Source organism: Cnephaeus nilssonii (genome assembly GCF_951640355.1).
Source record: "Cnephaeus nilssonii genome assembly, chromosome: 1".
In the NCBI taxonomy this organism is placed as follows: Eukaryota; Metazoa; Chordata; class Mammalia; order Chiroptera; family Vespertilionidae; genus Cnephaeus; species Cnephaeus nilssonii.
Window position 1 is genome coordinate 39,809,613 of NC_137072.1, and position 21,117 is coordinate 39,830,729.

At 44.7% G+C, this 21,117-nt stretch overlaps 1 protein-coding gene across 3 annotated transcripts in view; it reads left to right on the top strand.

The window, feature by feature from the left end:
• Positions 1-20,313, top strand: part of LARP4B (La ribonucleoprotein 4B) — a 100,999-nt gene extending 80,686 nt beyond the window's left edge. For all 3 annotated transcript variants that reach the window (XM_079769243.1, XM_079769244.1, XM_079769242.1), the window contains 5 exons: positions 1,649-1,694; positions 7,985-8,146; positions 15,291-15,415; positions 15,498-15,597; positions 16,940-20,313. In XM_079769243.1, the coding sequence (XP_079625369.1) occupies positions 1,649-1,694; positions 7,985-8,146; positions 15,291-15,415; positions 15,498-15,597; positions 16,940-17,212 (706 nt within the window). In that variant the 3' untranslated portion in view covers positions 17,213-20,313. The remainder of the gene's footprint in view (positions 1-1,648; positions 1,695-7,984; positions 8,147-15,290; positions 15,416-15,497; positions 15,598-16,939) is intronic.
• The last annotated feature ends 804 nt before the right edge of the window (positions 20,314-21,117 follow it).

Below are 21,117 nucleotides of genomic sequence, written 5' to 3' on the forward strand. Positions count from 1 at the left end.
TTTCTTTTGCTTACACTTCTTAAGGTTGGGATTTTGAATCAAAAGTCATTGTAAAAGAATACAAAATCATTAAGATTAAATATGTGTGCTCTACATGTGCCCAATGAAAAATGTTCCAAATGGGAATCATCAGAGAGATGCAAATTAAAACTATATTGAGCCCTGGCCATTGTGGCTCAGATGGTTGAGCGTTGTCTTGTGCACCAAAAGGTCACTGGTTCAATTTCTGAGTGGGGGGGTTGAGGGCTCACTCCCTAATATGGGGCATGCAGGAGGCAGTCGATTAATGTTCTGCTCTTGCATCAATGTTCCTCTCTTTCTTACTCTCTATCTTTTTCTTTCCCTTTCTCTCGAAAATCAAATTTTTAAAAATTTATTTTTAAATAAAAAAACTTACAATAAGGTATCACCTCATACCTTACCAGAATGGCTACCATCAATAAATCAACAAACAAGTGCTGGTGAGGATGTGAAGAGAAGGGAACCCTAATGCACTGTTGGTGGGAATGCAGACTGATGCAGCCACTGTGGAAAACAGTATGGCGTTTCCTCAAAAAATTAAAAATGGCCCTGACTGGTTTGGCTCAGTGGATAGAGTGTCAGGCTGTGGACTGAAAGGTCCCGGGTTCGATTCCAGTCGAGGGCATGTACCTTGGTTGCAGGCTCGATCCCCAGTAGGGGTCGTGCAGGAGGCAGCTGATCGATGTTTCTTTCTCATCGATGTTTCTAACTCTATCCCTCTCTCTTCCTCTCTGTAAAAAGTCAATAAAAATATTTTTTTTCCTAATATATTTTACCGACTTTCTACAGAGAGGAAGAGAGAGGGACAGAGAGTCAGAAACATCGATGAGAGAGAAACATCGATCAGCTGCCTCTTGCACACCCCCTACTGGGGATGTGCCCGCAACCAAGGTACATGCCCTTGACCCGAATCGAACCTGGGACCCTTGAGTCCGCAGGCCGATGCTCTATCCACTGAGCCAAACCGGTTTCGGCAAAAAAATATATTTTTTAAAAAATTAAAAATGGAACTGCCATTTGGCCTAGCGATCACACTTATGAGACTATATCCTAAGAATCCCAAAACACCAATCAAAAAGAATATATTCACACCTATGTTTATAGCAGGGTTATTTATAATAACCAAGATCTGGAAACAGTGCAAGTGCCCATCAGTAGATGAGTGGATAAAAAGACTGTGGTACATTTAGACAATGGAATAGTATGTGGCTATTAAAATAAAGGAACTCTTAACTCCTTGCAACAGCATGGATGGACCTGGAGATTATTGAGCTAAGCAAAATAAGCCAGTCCGAAAGACAACATATAATCTCACTAATATGTGGCATTTAATGAACAAAACAAACTGATGAACAAAATAGAAACAGAGACATAGATACATGGAACAAACTGACAAATGTCAGAGGGGAGGGAGGTGGGAGGTATTAGATAAAAGAAGGTGAAGAGATTAGCCAAAGAACATACATTCATAGTCCATAGATACAGACAACAGTGACGAAGGCCAAGGGAGAGGGGGATGCAGGTGGGCAACGTGGAGTGGGGAATGGGGGACATGTGTAATAGTGTCAACAATAAAAAAAAGCTCCAAGTGGGAAAAAATTAACTGTTTTGCTTTTCTCTCCTCTAGGAAAAATTCCTTTGGTTACCGGAAGAAAAAGGAGGAGAAGTTTACAGTGAGTACATCAAGCTTGTGTTATTTTCGCAAGACATTTAAATCTAATTTATATTAAACAAGCATGAAATGTAATTACAGTTACATTAAGAATAATGTTAAGATGTAATAAGGAGCATTTTAAAAGAAGTTTTCTTTTTATGTGATATCCATGAAGTGATAGCTGATATTTTTGATGCTTTAATGGGGAGAAGGTGGTGGCTAGTTTTCTGAGATAGTACATGGTGCACATATGTATTGTGCAGTGGGTATAGCCAGAACATATTATGCACATGATGCAGTCTATCTTCTGGTGTCCACATGAGTCTTTGCGTGTGGTTAACTATACTATCTAATAAAAGAGAAACATGCAAATTGACGGTACCTCCGCTACGCCCACCAGCCAATCACAGCGACTATGCAAATTAACCCAACCAAGATGGTGGTGGCCACAGAGCAGCTGGAGAGAGCAGGAGGCTTGGGTTGCCCCCGGCCATGGAGGAAGCCAAGCTTCCTGCTCACCCTGGCTGGCCCTGGCCTCTGCTCAATGCTACAAAGTTTCAGTTATAGAAGATGAATAAATCCCAGATACCTCCTTTCAGCTGGCCCTGGCCTCCACTCAAGGAGGGGCTGGGAGCCTAGGTTGCCCTACCAGCCGACCCTGGCCTCCGCTCAAGGCTACAAAGTTTCAATTATAGATAAACTAGAGCCCGGTGCACGAAATTCGTGCATGGGGGTATGTGTCCCTCAGCCCAGCCTGCACCCTCTCCAATCTGGGGCTCCTCAAGGGATGTCCGACTGCCCGTTTAGGCCCGATCCTACCTGGATCGGGCCTAAACGGGCAGTCGGACATCCCTCTCACAATCCAGGACTGCTGGCTTCAAACTGCTTGCCTTCCTGATTGCCCCTAACCGCTTCTGCCTGCCAGCCTGATCACCCCCTAACCACTCCCCTGCCAGCCTGATTGATGCCTAACTGCTCCCCTGCCAGCCTTATTGCCCCTAACTGCCATCCCCGGCAGGCCTGGTCACCCCTAACTGCTCTCCCCTGCAGTCCTGGGTCCCCCCCAACTGCCCTTCCCTGCAGGCCCAGTCGCTCCCAACTTCCCTCCTCTGCCGGCCTGGTCATCCCTACCTGCCCTCCCCTGCATGCTTGATCACCCCCAACTGCCCTCCCTTGCAGAACTGGTCCCTCCCAACTGCCCTCCCCTGCTGGCCATCTTGTCGCAGCCATCTTTGACCACATGGGGGCAGCCATCTTGTGTGTTGGAGTGATGGTCAATTTGCATATTACTCTTTTATTAGATAGGATAGAGGCCTGGTGCACGGGTTGGGGCCAACTGGTTTGCCCTGAAGGGTGTCCCGGATCAGGGTGGGGGTTCCCTTGGGACGTGGGGCGGCCTGAGCGAGGGGCCTGTAGTGGTTTGCAGGCCGGGCACGCCCCCCAGTGACCCAAGCAGACGCCCCAGTATCGGGTTTATTTATCTTCTATAATTGAAACTTTGTGGCCTTGAGCGGAGCCAAGCCTCCTGCTCACTCCGTGGCCGCAGTCATTTTTGTTGGGATTTACTTATCTTCTATAATTGAAACTTTGTAGCGGAGGCCAAGGCAGGCCAGGGCTGCGGGAGCTTGGCTTCTTCCATCACCGGGGGCAACTCAAGCCTCCTGCTCTCTCCAGCTCCGTGGCTGCCGCCATTTTTGTTGGGATTTATTTAGCTTCTATAATTGAAACTTTGTAGCCTTGAGTGTAGGCCTGGGCCGGCCAGGGCGGCAGGGAAGCTTGGCTTCCTCCATTGCCGGGGAAACCCAAGCCTCCTGCTTGCTGCAGCTCCGTGGCCGCAGCCATCTTGGTTGGGTTAATTTGCATACTTGCTCCTGATTGGCTGGTGGGCTTGGCTTGTGGGTGTAGCGGAGGTATGGTCAATTTGCATATTATGCTTTTATTAGATAGGATAAATCCCAGATACCTGCTTCCAACCGGCCCTGGCCTCCACTCAAGGAGGCGCTGGGGAAAAAAAAAGGTAAAAGAATGAAAGGAGGGGCTGGGAGCTTGGGTCACCGGGGGCCGTGGCCAGCCTGCAAACAGCCATCACCCCTCACCCAGGCTGGCCAGGCACCCCAGCGGGACCCCCCACCCTGAAGGGGGTGTGGCCAGCCTGAAAATGTCCCTCAGCCCCTCACCCAGGCTGGCCAGGCACCCCAGTGGGACCCCCCCATCCTGATCCGGGACACCCTTCAGGGCAAACCAATGGGCCCCCACCCGTGCACCAGGCCTCTGTCTATACTAATAAAAGGGTAATATGCTAATTAGACTGGGAGACCTTCCAGGAGACCTTCCGGACATTCTTCTGGACAAAGCCATGGTGGCGGGGCCGAATTAGAGGCGGTTAGAGGCCAAGAGGGGAGGGCAGTTGTGGGTCATCAGGCTGGTGGGGGGCGGGGCCATTGGGGGTAAGCAGACCAGCAGGGGGGCCAGTTGTGGGCAAGCAGTCTGTCAGTGGGGGTCAGTTGGAGGTGATCAGGACTGCGGGGGGGGGGGAGTTTGGAGTGAGCAGGCCAGCAGGGGGGCAGTTGGGGGTGAGCAGGCCAGTGGGGAGGGAAGGTAGGGGCAAGCCGGCCAGCAGAGGTGGCAGTTGGGTGTGAGCACACTGGCACAGGGGGCAGTTGGGGGAGAGCACACTGGCACGGGTGGCAGTTGGGGGTGATCAGGCTGGTGGGGGGGGGCATTTGGGGACGAGCAGGCTGGCGAGTGGTTAGGAGCCAGCAGTCCTAGATTGCGAGAGGGATGTCCAACTGCCCGTTTAGGCCCGATCCCTGTAAACCGGCAGTAGGACATCCTTCGAGGGGTCCCAGATTGGAGAGGGTGCAGGCCGGGCTGAGAAACCCCCCCCCTTGCATGAATTTCATGCACCAGGCCACTAGTATATTATAATTTAAAGTAACTGGACTTGTACAATTTGGCAAACAGAATAAACTTTTCCCATGTAGAAAATACTTCACCCATCTTTTTCCTTCAAAACACTATGCAGAAGGCATTATTGCCTCTGCTGTAACTTATGGTGGTGGGTTTATGTGAGTGATGGGCATGTGAGACGGGGTCCTATCTTCTTGGGTGATGACAGTTCAGCCTATGCGTAGTTCTCTACTGAGCTTTGTCGAGTGCTAATATGGTGCGTTTCCACACACGTCGTGGAGAATATTCTGGCAGTTTGCAGGAAGACGTGAGGGAAGGAACAGTGTTTCCTGGACTTGCAGGTGTAGAATAAACTCCACACTTGGCAAAGATAGGAAAATTATTGGTCCAGTCCCCTGAGTCATCAAGTATGTACTTTCCCATTACAGAAGATGTGTTTTCTTTGGAACTTAGAAAGTGCAAATTAGTCATAATTCCCATAATTCTATGTTATAGCTGATTTAGTCTAGTTTTTAGTGAACCCTTTGGCGAGGCAATTTATATCAGCTGATTTCAGTTGGAATTAATTATTCCTGTAATGCAGGGGTGGGAAATATATAAGGCCCTCGAAGTCATTTGGCCTGGCACTGCCAAGGCATTAGGGGTGAGTTAATAAAATGTTTGACCAAATATAGCAGACTAATTTTAAGTTTATGTTGTATGGCCTTCGAAACCTATATAATAAAAGGGTAATATGCAAATCAACCGAATGTTGGAAACAACCGGTTGCTATGATGTTCACTGACCACCAGGGGCCAGACACTCAACACAGGAGCTGTCTGCAGGCCCTGATTGCCCGGTTGGGACCTGCCGGGCAACCTCTTGGTCCCTTCCCCTGCACGGCAGGCTCTGTCGCCATCGGGAAACGGGGATGGGTCGCGGTGAACGCTGGTGGCACCAGGCCAAGGCCCCTGCCCTGCTGGTAGCCCCACACAGGGCAACCCATGGCGGGGGACAGGGCCGGCAAGCGGATGGGAATGGCCAACCTCTCGGTTCGTACCCCTGCTGGCAGGCTCCGATTGCCCAATGGTTAACGGGGAACCAAGGGTTGGGGGGCTGACTGTCGGCAGCCAGGGAAGATGGCCCTGATCGCAGGCCAGGTCTAGGGACCGTACCTGTGCATGAATTTTGTGCGCCAGGCCTCTAGTGATGTTATAAATATCCAAATGGCACTTGGCAGAAAAAGGTTCCCCACCCCTGCTGTAATGTTTAGACTAGCAAGACTAGCATCTGAATCTCTTCAGAGTCTAGTTATCTTACATGAGTTACTCCCATTGCTCACTCACTGTATCACCTAAAAAGGTGTAATTTTCTTTCGTTGCCATTTCTGTTTCATTTTGTTCCATGTTCCTCATTCACATGTTCATACTTGGGAACCACTTAGAAGCCCAGGTACGTAACACAGTTATACTTATTAAAGAGATTGCACCTGTTGTTGCACAGTCTGATGATTTCAGAAATCTAGAAACTTAACATACAGGTGAGCGTTGGCCCGACCAAACCCATAGGACTAGGGCAGCATTCATACCTCACCTAAAGCCCATCAGATGCTAAAAAATGTTAGACACTTACCTTCAAGAGCAAATCTCATCAGTAGGTCCTGTCATTGTGTACCTCTTGTGTCTGGGCAGTTGTTGCTTGCCTCTTTTGTCCCGAAAAATCGAGATGTAGTAAATTTTTGTGAAGTCTTTCTCCTTAGAAATGCTTATCTTTTGAAAACACGAAGATCTATAAAATAAAACCTGAAAATTGCTTTGAGATCATAAAGTCTATGCATAGCCTTCTAGATTTGTTGAATTACAGAGACCATCATGGCTCCTGTTAGTTAGTGCAAGTTCTACTCCGAGAGCTCATGACTGAGCAGAGTGAGGCTCTCAGTGCCTGCACTGTAATGAAGGAGAGTGGCTGGCAGGCTGCCCAGAGGAGGCATGGGATTGCTGCCACCTCATATCCATGTCATCCTTAACCTGCTCTCACTTGAGTTCTAACAGACTTTCTCCAGATTCTGATTCTGGAGGGAATGATCTTCCTGTTAGTATAAGTTTCTGGGGAGTATCAGCCCTTTGAAGTTAAGTGAGCCCCATGAGAGCAATGCATCCACTCAAAGTGGCTAACATTCAACAAAAATACCACCTAAGTAGAAACTTCATTTCCTTTCTGTTCCTTTTTGCCTTCAGCCAAGGACTTGAACACCTACAAAATTACTTCTAGCTTATTAAAACAGGTTGATTGTAGTTTTTCAATAAAATTATATCACTGCCTTTTTCCTGAGAGCTTGGGTTGATGATTTACACTTGGATATTATTCTGCTGAATTTACTTTCTTGAAGTCAGGAATGTGATAATCTCTTAATACCATATTTTTACTTAGGGATTTAAAAATACAGTGTTTCTATAAGTTTATTTTCAGACTAGAGGCCTGGTGGAAATTCGTGCACTTGGGTGGGCGGGGAGTCCCTCAGCCCGGCCTGCATCTTCTTAGAGTTTGGGAGCTGTTAGTCCGACATCCTTAGTGCTGCCGCGGAGATGGGAGAGGCTCCCGCCACCGCCACTGTGCTCACCAGATGTGAGCCTGGCTTCTGGCTGAGTGGTGCTCCCCCTTTGGGAGCGCACTGACCACCAGGGGGCAGCTCCTGCGTTGAGTTTCTTCCCCCTGGTGGCCAGTGTGCATCATAGCAACTAGTCGTTCCACTGTTCGGTCAATTTGCATATTAGCCTTTTATTATGCAGGATAACTGAACCCCCCTTATTTTTTTATTTTTTTATTTTTTTGTTAAACCGTTTTTTACTCTAATGGAAATCTTTCATACATAAGTTGTAGATAGTTGGAAGAGTGGCCTTTTTGTTTTGGGGTTTTTTGTTTTTTTACTATCCTTTATGACCTAAATTACACACTATTTCATAATAACACAAAATTTGTCTGGAGATGAACAGGTTAATGTCTAGACTCAGGCTACTCTGATTTTTGACAGTGGGGCCCACTTGTTCCACAGCGTCTTCCTTGATCATAGCTATCACTTTGCAGCTTACCTGTGTCTTGCACGGTCTGTGTTGGCCCACTGTACCAGGGACCAAAGGGTCTTGGTCATAGAGAGAAGCAGCTCTGCACAGCAGTTGCCTTTGAGGTCTCAGCTTTATAGCTATGCTCTCGATGGTGGAAATTGCCTTCTAAGTGACTTGACCTACTAAGTGACCTTTGATTAGGTGACAAAGTGTTGTTGTGGTCAGATTATGTTTGTGTTTTCAGACAGATGTGGAAATCAGAAGATTAGAGAACAGATTATTGCCTTACTATTCTGGTGTGTTTCTTAGCACTGTACTGTCTACACTTGTGCAACTTTGTGGTGTTGTTCTCTTTCAGAGGAGTCAGACCCAATCTCCAACGCCACCAAAACCTCCATCCCCGAGCTTTGAATTGGGGCTGTCTAACTTTCCCCCACTGCCTGGGGCAGCAGGCCACTTGAAGACTGAGGACTTGTTTGAAAACAGGCTGTCTAGCTTGCTGCTAGGATCAAAGGAAAGGGTAAGATACATGTCACAAGCTTAATTGTTGCTAGCATTTACTAAGCATTGATTTCCTAACAGGCACTGGGCTGAGCTCTTTACACACAATTTTTTTCACAGACAGAGGAGGTCCAGAGAGGGTAAAGGGTTTTCAGAGGCCACACAAATTTTGAATGGTAGAGTCAAAGCTGACCCCAGGACTGGAGCCTGCCTCTTAGTTCCCAGTCTGCCAAGGTTCAAGGGAGAAACTTGTGCCATGGTGTGGAGTTTAGATGCTTTCTCTCACCCATAAACTCAGATTGCATTTTTATTATTGCTATTCAGGACCTGCCTTTATTTACCAGTCAGAAGAATAAAACAGAAAAACCTGGATTATACCAGAAGTAATATAATTTTTAGTAAACTACACAAATAACAAGAAGCCTGAAATAACTTTAATACTTGTGGCTTTTGATGAGCTCTGTAGGCTCCAGACAGGCTGCTTTCAGTCTATGTGATTACGATCCCAGGAATCAGCTTGCACCACTGAAGTCACACGGAATTCTTTTCCAGCACTCCTTCTGGGATCTGCTATAGTTAATGAGGTACAGAGAGATTTGTGCTGCTGCCAGGAGTAATCCCCCTATGTACTTTTCCAATGGAAACCCATTTCATATCACTCCCAGATGTCAGGCATCAGAACACCCTGCCCCTCCCCACTCCCCCTCCCCCTGCCCCAGATTGGAGAAGGCCGCATCTAGACTAAATGCAACCTTGAAGCCCGTCAGTCACCAAGCTGAGGCTTACATGGGATTTATAGCCAGTTTTCAGTCCTCTTTATGCTGGTATGTGATTACTGCTCCTGTTTTTAACCTTCAAGGTTATAATATCAATCACATATTAAACTTGGCATGTCTTGTGCATTATTCTAAACTTTTAAAAAATGTATGTTTTTATTGATTTTTGGATAGAGAGGAAGAGAAAGAGAGAGATAGAAACATTGATGAAAGAGGCACATGGAACAGCTGCCTCCTGCATGCCCCCTACTAGGGATCGAGCGCACAACCTGGGCATGTGCCCTGACCAGGAATCGAGCCCGGGACCTCTTGGTCCATGGGACAGTGCTCAGTCCACTGTGCCACGCTATCCAGACGCATTATTCTAAACTTTTAAATAGTAATTTCTGAGTTCTAAGTGCCTCATAGATCGAAGTGCATTTTAAAGATTGTGGTCTAGCCCTAACTGGTTTGGCTCAGTGGATAGAGCGTCGGCCTATGGACTCACGTGTCCCAGGTTTGATTCCGGTCAAGGGCATGTACCTTGGTTGCGGGCACATCTCCAGTGTGGGGTGTGCAGGAAGCAGCTGATCGATGTTTCTAACTCTCTCTCCCTCTCCCTTCCTCTCTGTAAAAAATCAATAAAATATATTAAAAAATAAATAAAGATTGTGGTCTAGTTTCAGACTGACTTTATTCCCCCCAGTGGTGGACAGAGCAAGCTGGCCTATCAATTATTACTTCTTTTAAAAAAAAATGTATATTTTATTGATTTTTTGCAGAGAGGAAGGGAGAGGGATAGAGAGTTAGAAACATCGATGAGAGAGAAACATCGATCAGCTGCCTCCTGCCCACTCCCTACTGGGAATGTGCCCGCAACCAAGGTACATGCACTTGACCGGAATCGAACCTGGGACCCTTGAGTCCGCAGGCTGATGCTCTATCCACTGAGCTAAACCGGTTAGGGCAATTATTACTTCTTATATTTACGTTTCTGTGTAAGATTTCTTTGGAAGAAAGAATTGCTACTTTAAAAAAGTCAGAGCCTGATTCCATGGCCAGGTGAGAGCCTCCATCCCTGCTTCTTTTGGGAGCACCTACAATAGTTTTTTCTATCTCTGTGACACTTGAGATTCAGAGCTGGGGGGGAGGGGACTTAGCAACTGTGCAGGAGCTTGGGGAAGGCCTCACATTTGAGGTGCTGGTCACATTCTGACTCCTTACATTCCAGCGTGTCAGGATCAAAAGATCCTTGGTAACAGATTTTCCAAAAGAGGAGGTTATTTCCCTTTCCCACATTTCCACCAACCTTGAATACAAAGTAATAAAAGATGATGGTTCTCAGGGAGGCTGCACGTGTCTGCTCACCCCTGCTGGGGACAAAGTGGTATAGATGTTGCTGTTCTATTCATCTCCCTCAGCACTTTTCTGTTTAGTTTACTTCTGAACCTTTTGTCTACTTTGAAAAGTACAATTTTAGGAAATGTCTTTTTACACTTAATCGCCCTTCCAAATATTTATTTACTCTCCTGCCTTTATTAATTGCACATCATGAAGAAGACAGCATGTATGAGCTGTCACTGTGTACAGGGGTGGGGTGGGTGTCAATGGTTGGAGATCTGGTATCAGGCTTTGCCTTATGACCATGGATGATTAATTTAAAAGTTCTGAGTTCAGTTTATTCCCCTGTTAATTGAGAAAGTTAACACATCACTCCCTGGGATTGTTTTTGTGTTATTTTATTTTTTATTTTTAAATTTTTTATTTTTTTTCTCCTTATTTTTTAAATCTTTATTGTTGAGAGTATTACAGATGTCCCTCTTCTTTCCCACCATTGCCCCCCGCCCTCCACCTGTCCCAGGCCTTCACCACCCTATTGTCTGTGTCCATAGGTAATGTATATATGCATATAAGATCTTTGGTTAATCTCTTCCTGCCTTCCCTCCCCCCTTCCCTCTGAGAATTCATCAGTCTGTTCCATGTTTCCATGCCTCTGATTCTATTTTTCTCACAAGTTTATTTTGTTCATTGGGTTTCTTGTTCATTTATTTTGGTTTTTAGATTCAATTGTTGATAGATAAGTATTTATTGCCATTTTATTCATATTTTTGATCTTCTTCTTCTTAAAGAATACTCTGCAACATTTCATGTAATACTGGTTTGGTGGCGATGAACTCCTTTAGCTTTTTCTTGTCTGTGAAGCTCTTTATCTGGCCTTCAATTCTAAATGATAGCTTTGCTGGGTAGAGTAATTTTGGTTATATGTCCTTGCTATTCATCACTTTGAATATTTCTTGCCACTCCCTTCTGGCCTGCATAGTTTCTGTTGAGAAATCACCTGACAGTCCTATGGATGCTCCTTTGTAGGTAACTAACTGCATTTCTCTTGCTACTTTTAAGATTCTCTCTTTGTGTTTAATCCTTGTCATTTTAATTATGATTTGTCTTGGTATGGGTTTCTTTGGGTTCCTCTTGTTTGGGACTCAATGCACTTCCTGGGCTTATAAATTTGTTTCTTTCACCAGGTAGAGGAAGTTTGTTTTTTGTTGTTTTTTTAAAATTTCTTTATTGATTAAGGTATCACATATTTGTCCTCATCCCCCCATTCCCATCCCACACCCCTCCCCACGCATGCCCCCACCCCCCCTGTTGTCCTTAACCACTGGTTAGGCTCATATGCATGCACACAAGTCCTTTGGTTGATCTCTCCCCTTTACCCCCACCCTCCCCTACCCTCCCTCTGAGGCCCAACAGTCTGATCCATGCCTCCTTGTTTCTGGGTCTGTTCTTATTCATCAGTCTATGTTGTTCATTATTTCCCCTAGATGAGTGAGATCATGTGCTAATAGAAATACACTTATAAGAACCGAAAATGAGAAAAGCAATAATGGTTATGCTGACAGGCAAATGAGTCAGTCTGTAGTGAGTTTCTTTCTGGGCCAACAGTTCTTTTGAGACCCATCTTCAATGTCAAACAGTTCTTATGTGTACATGTCAGCAATGACATTTCAGTTCTGGATGGTGGACAAATGGTGGTAATGCAGGTCCGACTCTCTCTGGTTTGGTCCTGGCAACCTGCAGTGACGCACAGCTGCTAACTGCTAGTATGGCAAGGCGACGTCGGTGTCTTCCATCTCTGGACTGCTTCTCTTCTGTCTTCATGGCTGGAGTAGTCCTGTCGATTTCTCTCTGTTGCTGGAATCCACATGGTCTCAGAGTTGTTTTCTGAAAATATACAATCATATTCTTGACCAAAAGTTAATAAAGGAATATTTTCTATAAATTTGACTTGGGATCTTATTTTATTTTTGCCCAAATGGTTTTCCTCTGGCTTGTTTTGACACCTTGTGTGTTTTTCATGGGTGTCTTGCTTTTAGCCTTACAATTAATTTTCTAAAGTATTAATTTTCTAGATGTAATTTACTTACAGGATATTTTTTATTACATGATATTCTTCTACTATCCCCCCCTTTCTTGATTTAAATATTAGGAGGCTTTTGAAAATTTTATAATGTAGTCTTGATGGCTTTTAAATTTTAATTTTGCACTATAATATTACTGTTATAGGTTCATTACATGGTGCGCAATTTTATCATGAGATGAACTACCAATAAAAATTTTAGTTAACACTTTAGGAACACCTTTTTGTCCAGTACAATTAATTTTTCTAGCATATTCGCTTGTTTCAACTAGCCAATTTAAATTTGCCTGAAAACTTGACTACTATTTTACTGTCAAATTTAATACTCTAACAACAATCTTATTTTACCCTGTAAATATTAGTGGAAAGGATTATTTGCCTTCTTGAGTAGGTCCTGAGCATTCCTGGTGGTAGGCTAGATTTAGATATCATAAACCCACTTCCCCACACCATGGGTACAAGACAACTCAAACAATTCTTGTTGGAGTGAGAGGGTAGCTGGGTCCTGATCTGAGCTGGGCATGGGAAGCACGAAGCAGCCATGGGGGCAGGAGACCTCCCTCAGAAGGGGCTAGGGTTCAGGCCCCTGCAATGTTGGGGGGGTGAGGTTCTGTGCCCCACCTCTGTTGACCCCCAAATTCTCACCTGATGGCCCCTCTGCGACTGTGCCTGTCTTAGGTTGTTCCTCCCCTGAGGAATCTTACCCGTCTCTGGCTAACCAGCCATCTTCCAGGGCCAAGCAGGGTGATGTGAGATTCAGTTTTGTCTCCTTGGTAGCCTATGCCCCCCTGGCCTCCATGCCCAGCACCTGCCTTGGGATCCCCTCGCCTGCTGGCGGGGCCCCAGCACTGATCACATATCTTGGGGAACCCGGGTTTCTTCTCCAGGGAGGGCTCAGTTCACCCCACTGAGTGAGAGACAGATCCATGGCACCAGTCATCACGAGACTTCAACCTCGACATGAACAGAGAGCTCATGCAATAGCTGTGAGCAATTGAATTGTGAGAAGAGGGTCCCTCTTGGCCTAAAGGGTAAGAGGGACCAATATAGAATGCTCAGGTGCCTACTAGAGGAAGTTTTCTGTCATTATTTCTTCAAATAGGTTTTCAGTATTTTGCTCTCTCTCTTCTTCTGGCAACCCCATAATGCAAATGTTGCTATGCTTGAAGTTGTCCCAGAGACTATCTTCATATTTTTGGATTCTTTTTTCTTTTCTAATTGGATGTTTTTGGTTCCTCATATTTCAAATCGTTGATTTGATTCTCGGAATCTTGACTATTTAATCCCTGTAAATTATTTTTTATTTTAGTTAGTGTGTACTTAATTTCTGACTGGTCCTTTTTCATGTCTTTGACGTTCTCATAAGGTCCTTGAAAGTCTCACTAAGTCCTTTGAAGCTCTAAGTAGATCTTTGAGTAACATTATAACTGTGGTTTTGAACTCTGAATCTAGTAGTTTGCTTTCTTCCATTTCTTTCATTTGTGACCTGTTTCTTTGTATCTCCATTTTGGCTGCTTCCCTGTATTTGTTTCTGTGTATTAGGTAGAGCTGCTATGTCTCCTAGAATTGGTGGAGTGGCCTTATATAGTGGGTGTCCTGTAGGGCCCAGTAGCTCAGCCTCCCCAGTCACCTGAGCTGAGCACTCTAGGTGAGCCTTTGTGTGGGCTGTGTGCACAGTCTTGAAGTTGAGCCTTAATTGCTTTTGGCATCACTGGGAGGAATTGACCTCCAGGCCAATTGGCTGTGAGGACCAGCTGCAACTACAGTGGGAGAGCTGCTGTGCAGGAGGAACCCCTATGAAGCAAGTCTGCCCCTTGAGTGTTTTGCTTGTGGATGTGTAGAGTTGTAATCTGGTGTGTTCTGAAGCTTTCCACCAGGTGCACTGGCTCTGGGGCTATCTCACAGGAGCTACAGATCTGCAGATGGCTGCCAATTGTATTGGGTTTAGAAGTGCCAAGGCAAGGCCCAGCTTTGAAGTAAGTCAGGCTGATGCTAGTGCTGGGTCTTGGGCCTTCTATTGATACTTCGAGGTATGCTGACATCAGCTGCAGCTTGTTTGAGGGATTTTATGAAAGTCTGAAGCCTGAGCCAGGACAGGCCATTCATATGGAAAAGCAGCTGCAAACAAGTTTGGGTGGGGCTGCAAATTGGATGGGACGGGGTCTCAGGGAATCACCAGGGTGGAGTGAACATTGTGAGCTAGGCTGATGGAGACTCAGATATGGCTGCCAGTCAGCTCTGTGATAGGGGAGGTCCCAGCACAGGAACAATGACCCCTGTGAACACCCTTGTCTGGGAGAAAGCTGCCCCCAGTTCCTGCCCCGATGCCAGATAATCCAGTTCTCCCCGTATGTGTCTGGATTCCCAAAGCTGACTGATGCTGGAGTTCAGAGTCTGAGTAAGTTCATGTGCTGGACCTGTGTGTCCAGCAGCCTCCATGTCCCACAGCCACAATCCCCGTTGATTTTTACAGCCGAAAGTTAGGGGGACTTCTCTTCCCAGCTCTGGAAACCTGGACTGGAGGTCTGGTTTGGGGCTGGGACCCCTTGCTCCTTATGGGCAGCCTCCACAGGCCCTCCCGATTACATAAACCGCACACTTGGGTGTCACCTGCACGGTCCTCCTTTCCTCCCCTCCTACCAGTCTCAGTGTGCTTGCTTCTTTGCTTCTCTAGTTGTAGGACTTCCTTTCATCCAGCTTTCAGGTGGTTCTGAATGAATGATGGTGTTGGAGATGAATAGGTGTTTTTGATATTCGTTCATTTGGGAAAACAAGCTGGCAGATAAAACAAGCTAGGAGGACAGATTTGGTTTCTGTTTCCTTTTCTGACTGCCCACCCCACACGACAGTACCTACCTGGTGCCACAGGAATGAGGGTGGGCAGCTGTCTGAGTCAGTTGGGCTGGTACCCGTTGGTGTATTGTAGATGAGAGATGTGACCCATGCTTCTCTACCTGACTGTAAACTCTAACTCCAATGGTTTTCAGAGCCTCAGCGCAGATGCAGGCACGAGCACTCTTCCCACAGCAACCTGCAGAGAGCCCTCAGGGCCAGTCCCCTGCACCTTGTCCGTGGCCCATGAACGAACCCCTTCCCCCGCCCACCTGCCCGAGTAAGTATAATCCTGCTGCCTCCTCCTTACCCACTGGGATTGCTGTTATGTGTGACTCACGTGTTGGGTGCTCTTTTCACAGGGACCCCAAGGTGGTGGAGAAGCCGAGGGAAGCCCCGAGTGCAGACAGACTTACTTCCACCACCGCCAGTAAATCGGTGCAGGTGAACGGCACCACCACGGTAGGTGCCAGGGGCACGGGGCCGGAGGAAAGCAGCTCCTTCTCAGATCAGCTCATTGTCAGCAGTCTAATTTGGTGGGCTTTTCCTGCTGTGTGCGGTGTGCTTCCTGTGCAGGATACCTTGGATATGTGCTAATTGCTTATATCTTGTCACCACTGCCCTGGGCTCTCTAGTGTCAGTTGAGGGGGCTTATCCTTTTGAGTAGTCTCAAAACTCCAGCTCCTGTTCCCCATAGGATACATGCTCCATCTGAGTGTGGCTGTTGCTCACGGGTACTGAGAACACAGAGGAACCTCGCCCTGCCCATCACGCCCAGCCCACCCCCTCCTTTCCTTCCCTTCCCTCCAGGTGGATCCAGCATATTCTGTTCTGTTTTTGTTTCCTCAGTTTGGTCTTAGTGAGCTTTGTCATTTAGATTAAGGAGTTAAACCCTTACTGTCCACTATTTTGACTCTTTAAAGAAAAGACTTTTTTTAGGTTAAAATTATTTTCAAGTTAACAAATGATTTATTTAACAAATAATTTTAACTGTTCTTTGGTTACTTAGCCTTAATACTTCCACTTACGTGAAAACCTGCTAACTTTTTGTCCAAGTTTTTAACTCTTCTTTCCTAAACCCACACCACCAGTCTTCTATAGTTAGAAATGAATGCAAAAAATTTTAAAGACAATTCTGACGTTCATTTGTAAGCTGGACTATTTATAGGAAGCAAGGGCAGAGAAAGCTGGTGCTGTTCATGTCTTCTTGGGGCACCTGGTTTTCTCAGGCCTCCTTTGAGGCCTCATGTGGCTCAAGAATGCTTCAAGTTGGAAGGAGTTCAGTCAGCACTTTACACATCAATGCCTTTCCTAGTTTTTCCTATTTTTACAAGATATTTCTAGAGTTTCTTAGTGGAAAAGTTGTGCTGCAGGGGAAACTACATTTTTAAAATTTATGGCATCTTTAAAAATAAAAATATTTTTTAATGTGGGAATTGGTTACAGTTGAAAACATTTTTTGTTTTTTTGTTTTTTAATCCTCACCTAAGGATGTTTTTTTCATTGACTTTCAGAGGGAGGGTGGGGGAGAGAGAAACATTGATATAAGAGAGACATATTGATTGGTTGCCACCCCAACTGGGGCTAGAGATCAAACCCGAAACCCAGGTATGTGACTTCGACTGGGAATTGAGCCTGTGGCCCATCAGTCCACAGGCCGATGCTCTAATCACTGAGTAACACCAACCAGGGCCAAAAAAAAAAAAGTTTTTTACCTTGGAAGAACAGTATTTCACCTGTTGCCCCTGGAGATGAGATGTCATGTTCTGCATGTAATTAATCCCAGAGCTGTGTCTTTTCCCAGGAACTGCGAAAACCCAGCTACGCCGAGATTTGCCAGAGGACAAGTAGAGAGCCTTCGTCCTCCCCATTGCCACCCCCAAAAGAACAAAAGCCAAACACTGTTGGTTGTGGGAAGGAAGAAAAGAAGCTGGTGGAGAGAGAGCTCCCTGCCCCCAAGTCCAACCAAGGACTACCCAGTGACCAGAGAAGGCCACCAGGCCGCCGGCCCTCACCCCCGCCTGCAGGGAAGCATTCACACAGAGAACAGAGCTCCCCTCCCAGGTCCCCTCAGTGAGCGCCGAGGTCAGGGAGGGCTGTGAGGAGCTGAGGTCGCCACAACTAAGCACTGTCCCACTCGGTACCGAGAATGAGCCGCTGGTTAGGAGCTTGCAGTGTAGACAAGGCCCATGAGATGCCTGCAAGTTATTTTTCTTCTCAGTCAGATGTTCCCCCCTCTTGAAAAAATCTATTTTTCAGGATTTAATTAATATAAACCTTATTTTAGGTTGGTGCTTAATTGGAGGTGATGCATAAGTCTGATTTTTTTCAGGATAGAAAATGCATTTATCCTAACAAATTGATATTTTTTATTAAGCCTCCATGTGGCTATGAATGCAAGCTATAAATAGTGAGTTTTTCTAAATTAAGCGGAACTGTGCTACTTTATTTTTTAAAATAACTGGTTAGCAAGTACATATCTCTAAGGATGTCAGACCAACAGGCAAACGGGCGAAGCTGAGGGCTGTGGGTGTAGCCTAGAGGAGGGATGGGTCAGAGGATACCACACACTGGCCTGGGCCGTGTACTCATTCAGAATCCTAACAAGTGATCCTAGCTTTTTGTAAAAAGTACAGTCCATTTTTTATCTACTGGGCAGAATGAATCTGCAGAGAACCCCTGAGAGCCTAAAACCTTGAGTTTCGATGCACTGCAAGCAAGTAACCAGCTCCTCACTCCAGTCTCAGTGGCTAATATGTAAGATAAATTCAAAGCACATTGTGAATAGAACTTAAATGAAAACATAAACTTTGTTGCCCACTGACATGTTACCATGACATTGTACCCTGGTGGTGTTTTGTTCCCATGAGCTGGCGGGAGGGCTGGAAGCCCATAGGGCTCCCAAGTCTCCCACACGTTAGCCAGCTTCCATGGGCGTCTCCCTGTACCTCCGCATGGGCACACGGACTGAACATTACTTAATCGTGAGAGAATGTGTTTGTGGTGCCCTGTGGTGGTGGAGGATAAGAATTCCCGCTCTCTTTACCTCCAAGATGAGGGTCTCACTGATTCCCTTCTGGAAGTGCTGCACTCTGAACCCGCATGCACTAAAGCTAGCAGTTTATAATAAAGTTAAATATAAATTATTTTCTTTTAAAATGCCTAAATTTTTTCTTTAAGTATTCTAAGCAGCAGGCAGTAAACTAAGAGTCTTTCCTGCTAAATGTAACCATACAAGTTTATTCCACAAAATGTTATTTAACAAGACTGAGGGTTTTTGTTTTTTTTAAAGTTATTTCCATCCAATATTTAAAGACTTGAATTTTATTTAAACTTGAAAATGACTTTGCCTTAACTTTTGTATAAGACAGCGTAGAGTTCCTGGAGACCGGCCCCTGGGTTGGCGTGAGTGGATTGCAGTTACTCAGTGATGTGGGATCTACTGGCGCTAGTTTTACTGAGTAAACGTACTGGAGTACGAGAACTAGCCGTCATGTTTGTAATATACCTTGAAGATCTTACACAGTTGATCTTTTTTCAGATTGTTGAAAAATTCTGTAAATGCAAATAGTCGATACTGTATTAAATATGTGCACTTGGGAGTGTGTGCTTTGCTTGTACAGTTGTAAATAATCAGAACATATTAAAAAGGTACCCTAAAGAGAAAAATCTGATAAAAATTATTGATATATTATAAATGTTGCTATTGAGCTGGATGTAGATAAACTAAATGTTGTGGTTTGAATATTATTTTAATTTGTTGAGGTTTTTCTTCCCTTTTAAACTGGTGTGTTGAGCTGATTCTGCCGCTTTGCTACTGCAGAGGGAAGTGGACAGTCTCATGAAAGCCTTTGGATGTGTCCATGCTCTTCCTAAAAGTATGTAAATATGCGTTAATCATAGTTGGTGTGAAAGGGTTTTTGAAGTGTAATGTAGAAAGCAGAAACTGGCAGTATCTTCAAGGGAAGTGAAAAATAATCTACTACTGAAAATCACAGATAGCCCAGCCTGATTACCTTGCCGGAGGAAAACACCCTCCTCAGAGCAGCCAGCATCCTTTATACACCTAGAAGTACACCACAATGCTAATATTGTGCAAATGCCTGTAAAAGGAACATGGAAATTATTTGTGGTTGCCAGATAGCTGATGAAAAAATCAGAAATAACTGACCTCTTCTGCCCAAACTAATGAGTCCCATAAAGAGCGTTGGAAAGGCAAGCTCCAAGGTTAGGAATTCTTAGTGTTGTGATCTTTGCTGGAGGAGGGAACCACGGTCATCCCCAAATGATATAATGACAAAACCTTTCTGTGAGGCAGTGCCTGCTGGTGAGTGGAGAGCTAAGCAGCTGCATGTAGGATGAAGGTGGTCACTGACCAGTCTTGGCGTGGCGAGGCGTGCGCTGCAGCGACTGCTCCCACAGCCAATCTGTGGCATCCAGAATTGAAACGTTGCTCTGATGGATTTTTATAACATCCTTTTTAATTAAGCAAAGTGATATGCCAAATAACTATATAATGTCCTAAAAACCTTCCTGATACTATCCTTCAGATTTTCTACACAGAAAAGAATGAGAGTTGGCACAACAGGAAGCTGTGATGCAAATGGCTAGTAGTATATGGCTTTGTACATTTTAAAAAATGTAACTGTTTTTCCCCAGCAGTATTTTGAGGTATAGAATCAGAGATACAACGATCACAAATGACATTTTAACTTGTACAATCGTGTGATGATGATATTTTGGAAATACAGGAATCTGGCCCCGTTTCTGCAGACATGAATTTCAAGTATTGTAGTTCCTTCTTAAAGAGTTAGTGTCATGATGTTTCTGATCAGGCCCTCCCCTGTAGGCTCATCACCAGCTGTCACTAGCTGTAGTCAGGAGCGCTGCAGGTTATGTTTCTCACAAGGTAAGCAGGTGAGGAGGGTGTGAGCTGTCGGTAGGGGTTACACAGAAAGCAGCAGACAATCGAAGACTGAAGGAGAGCCAACAGCTGCCAGTTCACAAAACAGGAGCTTTCTTGAGGATTTTTATTTTTGTTTTATTTTCATTAAGACTGGAATCAAGCTTATGTGTAACTATTGGTAATTTAAGTTTCCTTTTGTGTCATTCAGTGTAAAACTGTCTAATTTGAAAAAAATGTAGGTTATGAAAAATAAAGATTTAGGCACTGTTCAATTTTTCTTTTGATTTTTTTAAAAATTAAAATATTCTTTAAGAGTGTACCTTTTTAAAAATAACTTTTTCTGAATTCCCATCTGTGTACATGAGAATGAAATACAAGTTTCTTCCAACTTGGTGTTTTAATTATAAAGGCTTCTTAGCACACGTGTGAGTGATCTGTAGCATGAGGGTTCTCCAGTCGGCTTAATGTTTGAAGGTATTCAGAGCTAGCATTGAAATCAAGTATTCATGAGGAAACTGTTCATTAAGCCCAAGATTTACCACAAAAGTAAATATCCCTGTGTCAGGATCTTTTGTTTCTTGTGTTAAAGGGCCATGTCTCATGAGTTGTGTTCATAAAGTCACTCAGAGTTGATGTTGTGGTTGTGTGGTTTTCAAACTATAAGTGAGCCCCAAAAACAAAGTAATTGGTCTATGCTTAAACTGGTGATACCAACACTAGTAAAAGGCTGAAGGTAGATGAAAATTCTAAGTATATTATTACTTTAGTGGACAGACAGTCGATTAGATGTTAATTGACCAATTTTCTTTCACGAATTGCCTGTTCATATCCTTTTTCATTTTTCTACTAGGTTATCTTTTTCTTATTGACTTGGTATTTTTTATCTGTTCTGGCTATTCTTTGTCTATTTATATGTGTTATAAATATGTTCTCAGTCTGTACCAGTTGTCTTAACTTTATTTAGAGTATTTCTTATTTTACAGTTTTTTAATTATGTAAATGTATCAATCTTCTCCTTTAGGTTCAAGCATCTTGGTCTTGTTTATGAAATCTTTCCTCACTTCAGAGTCAATCTT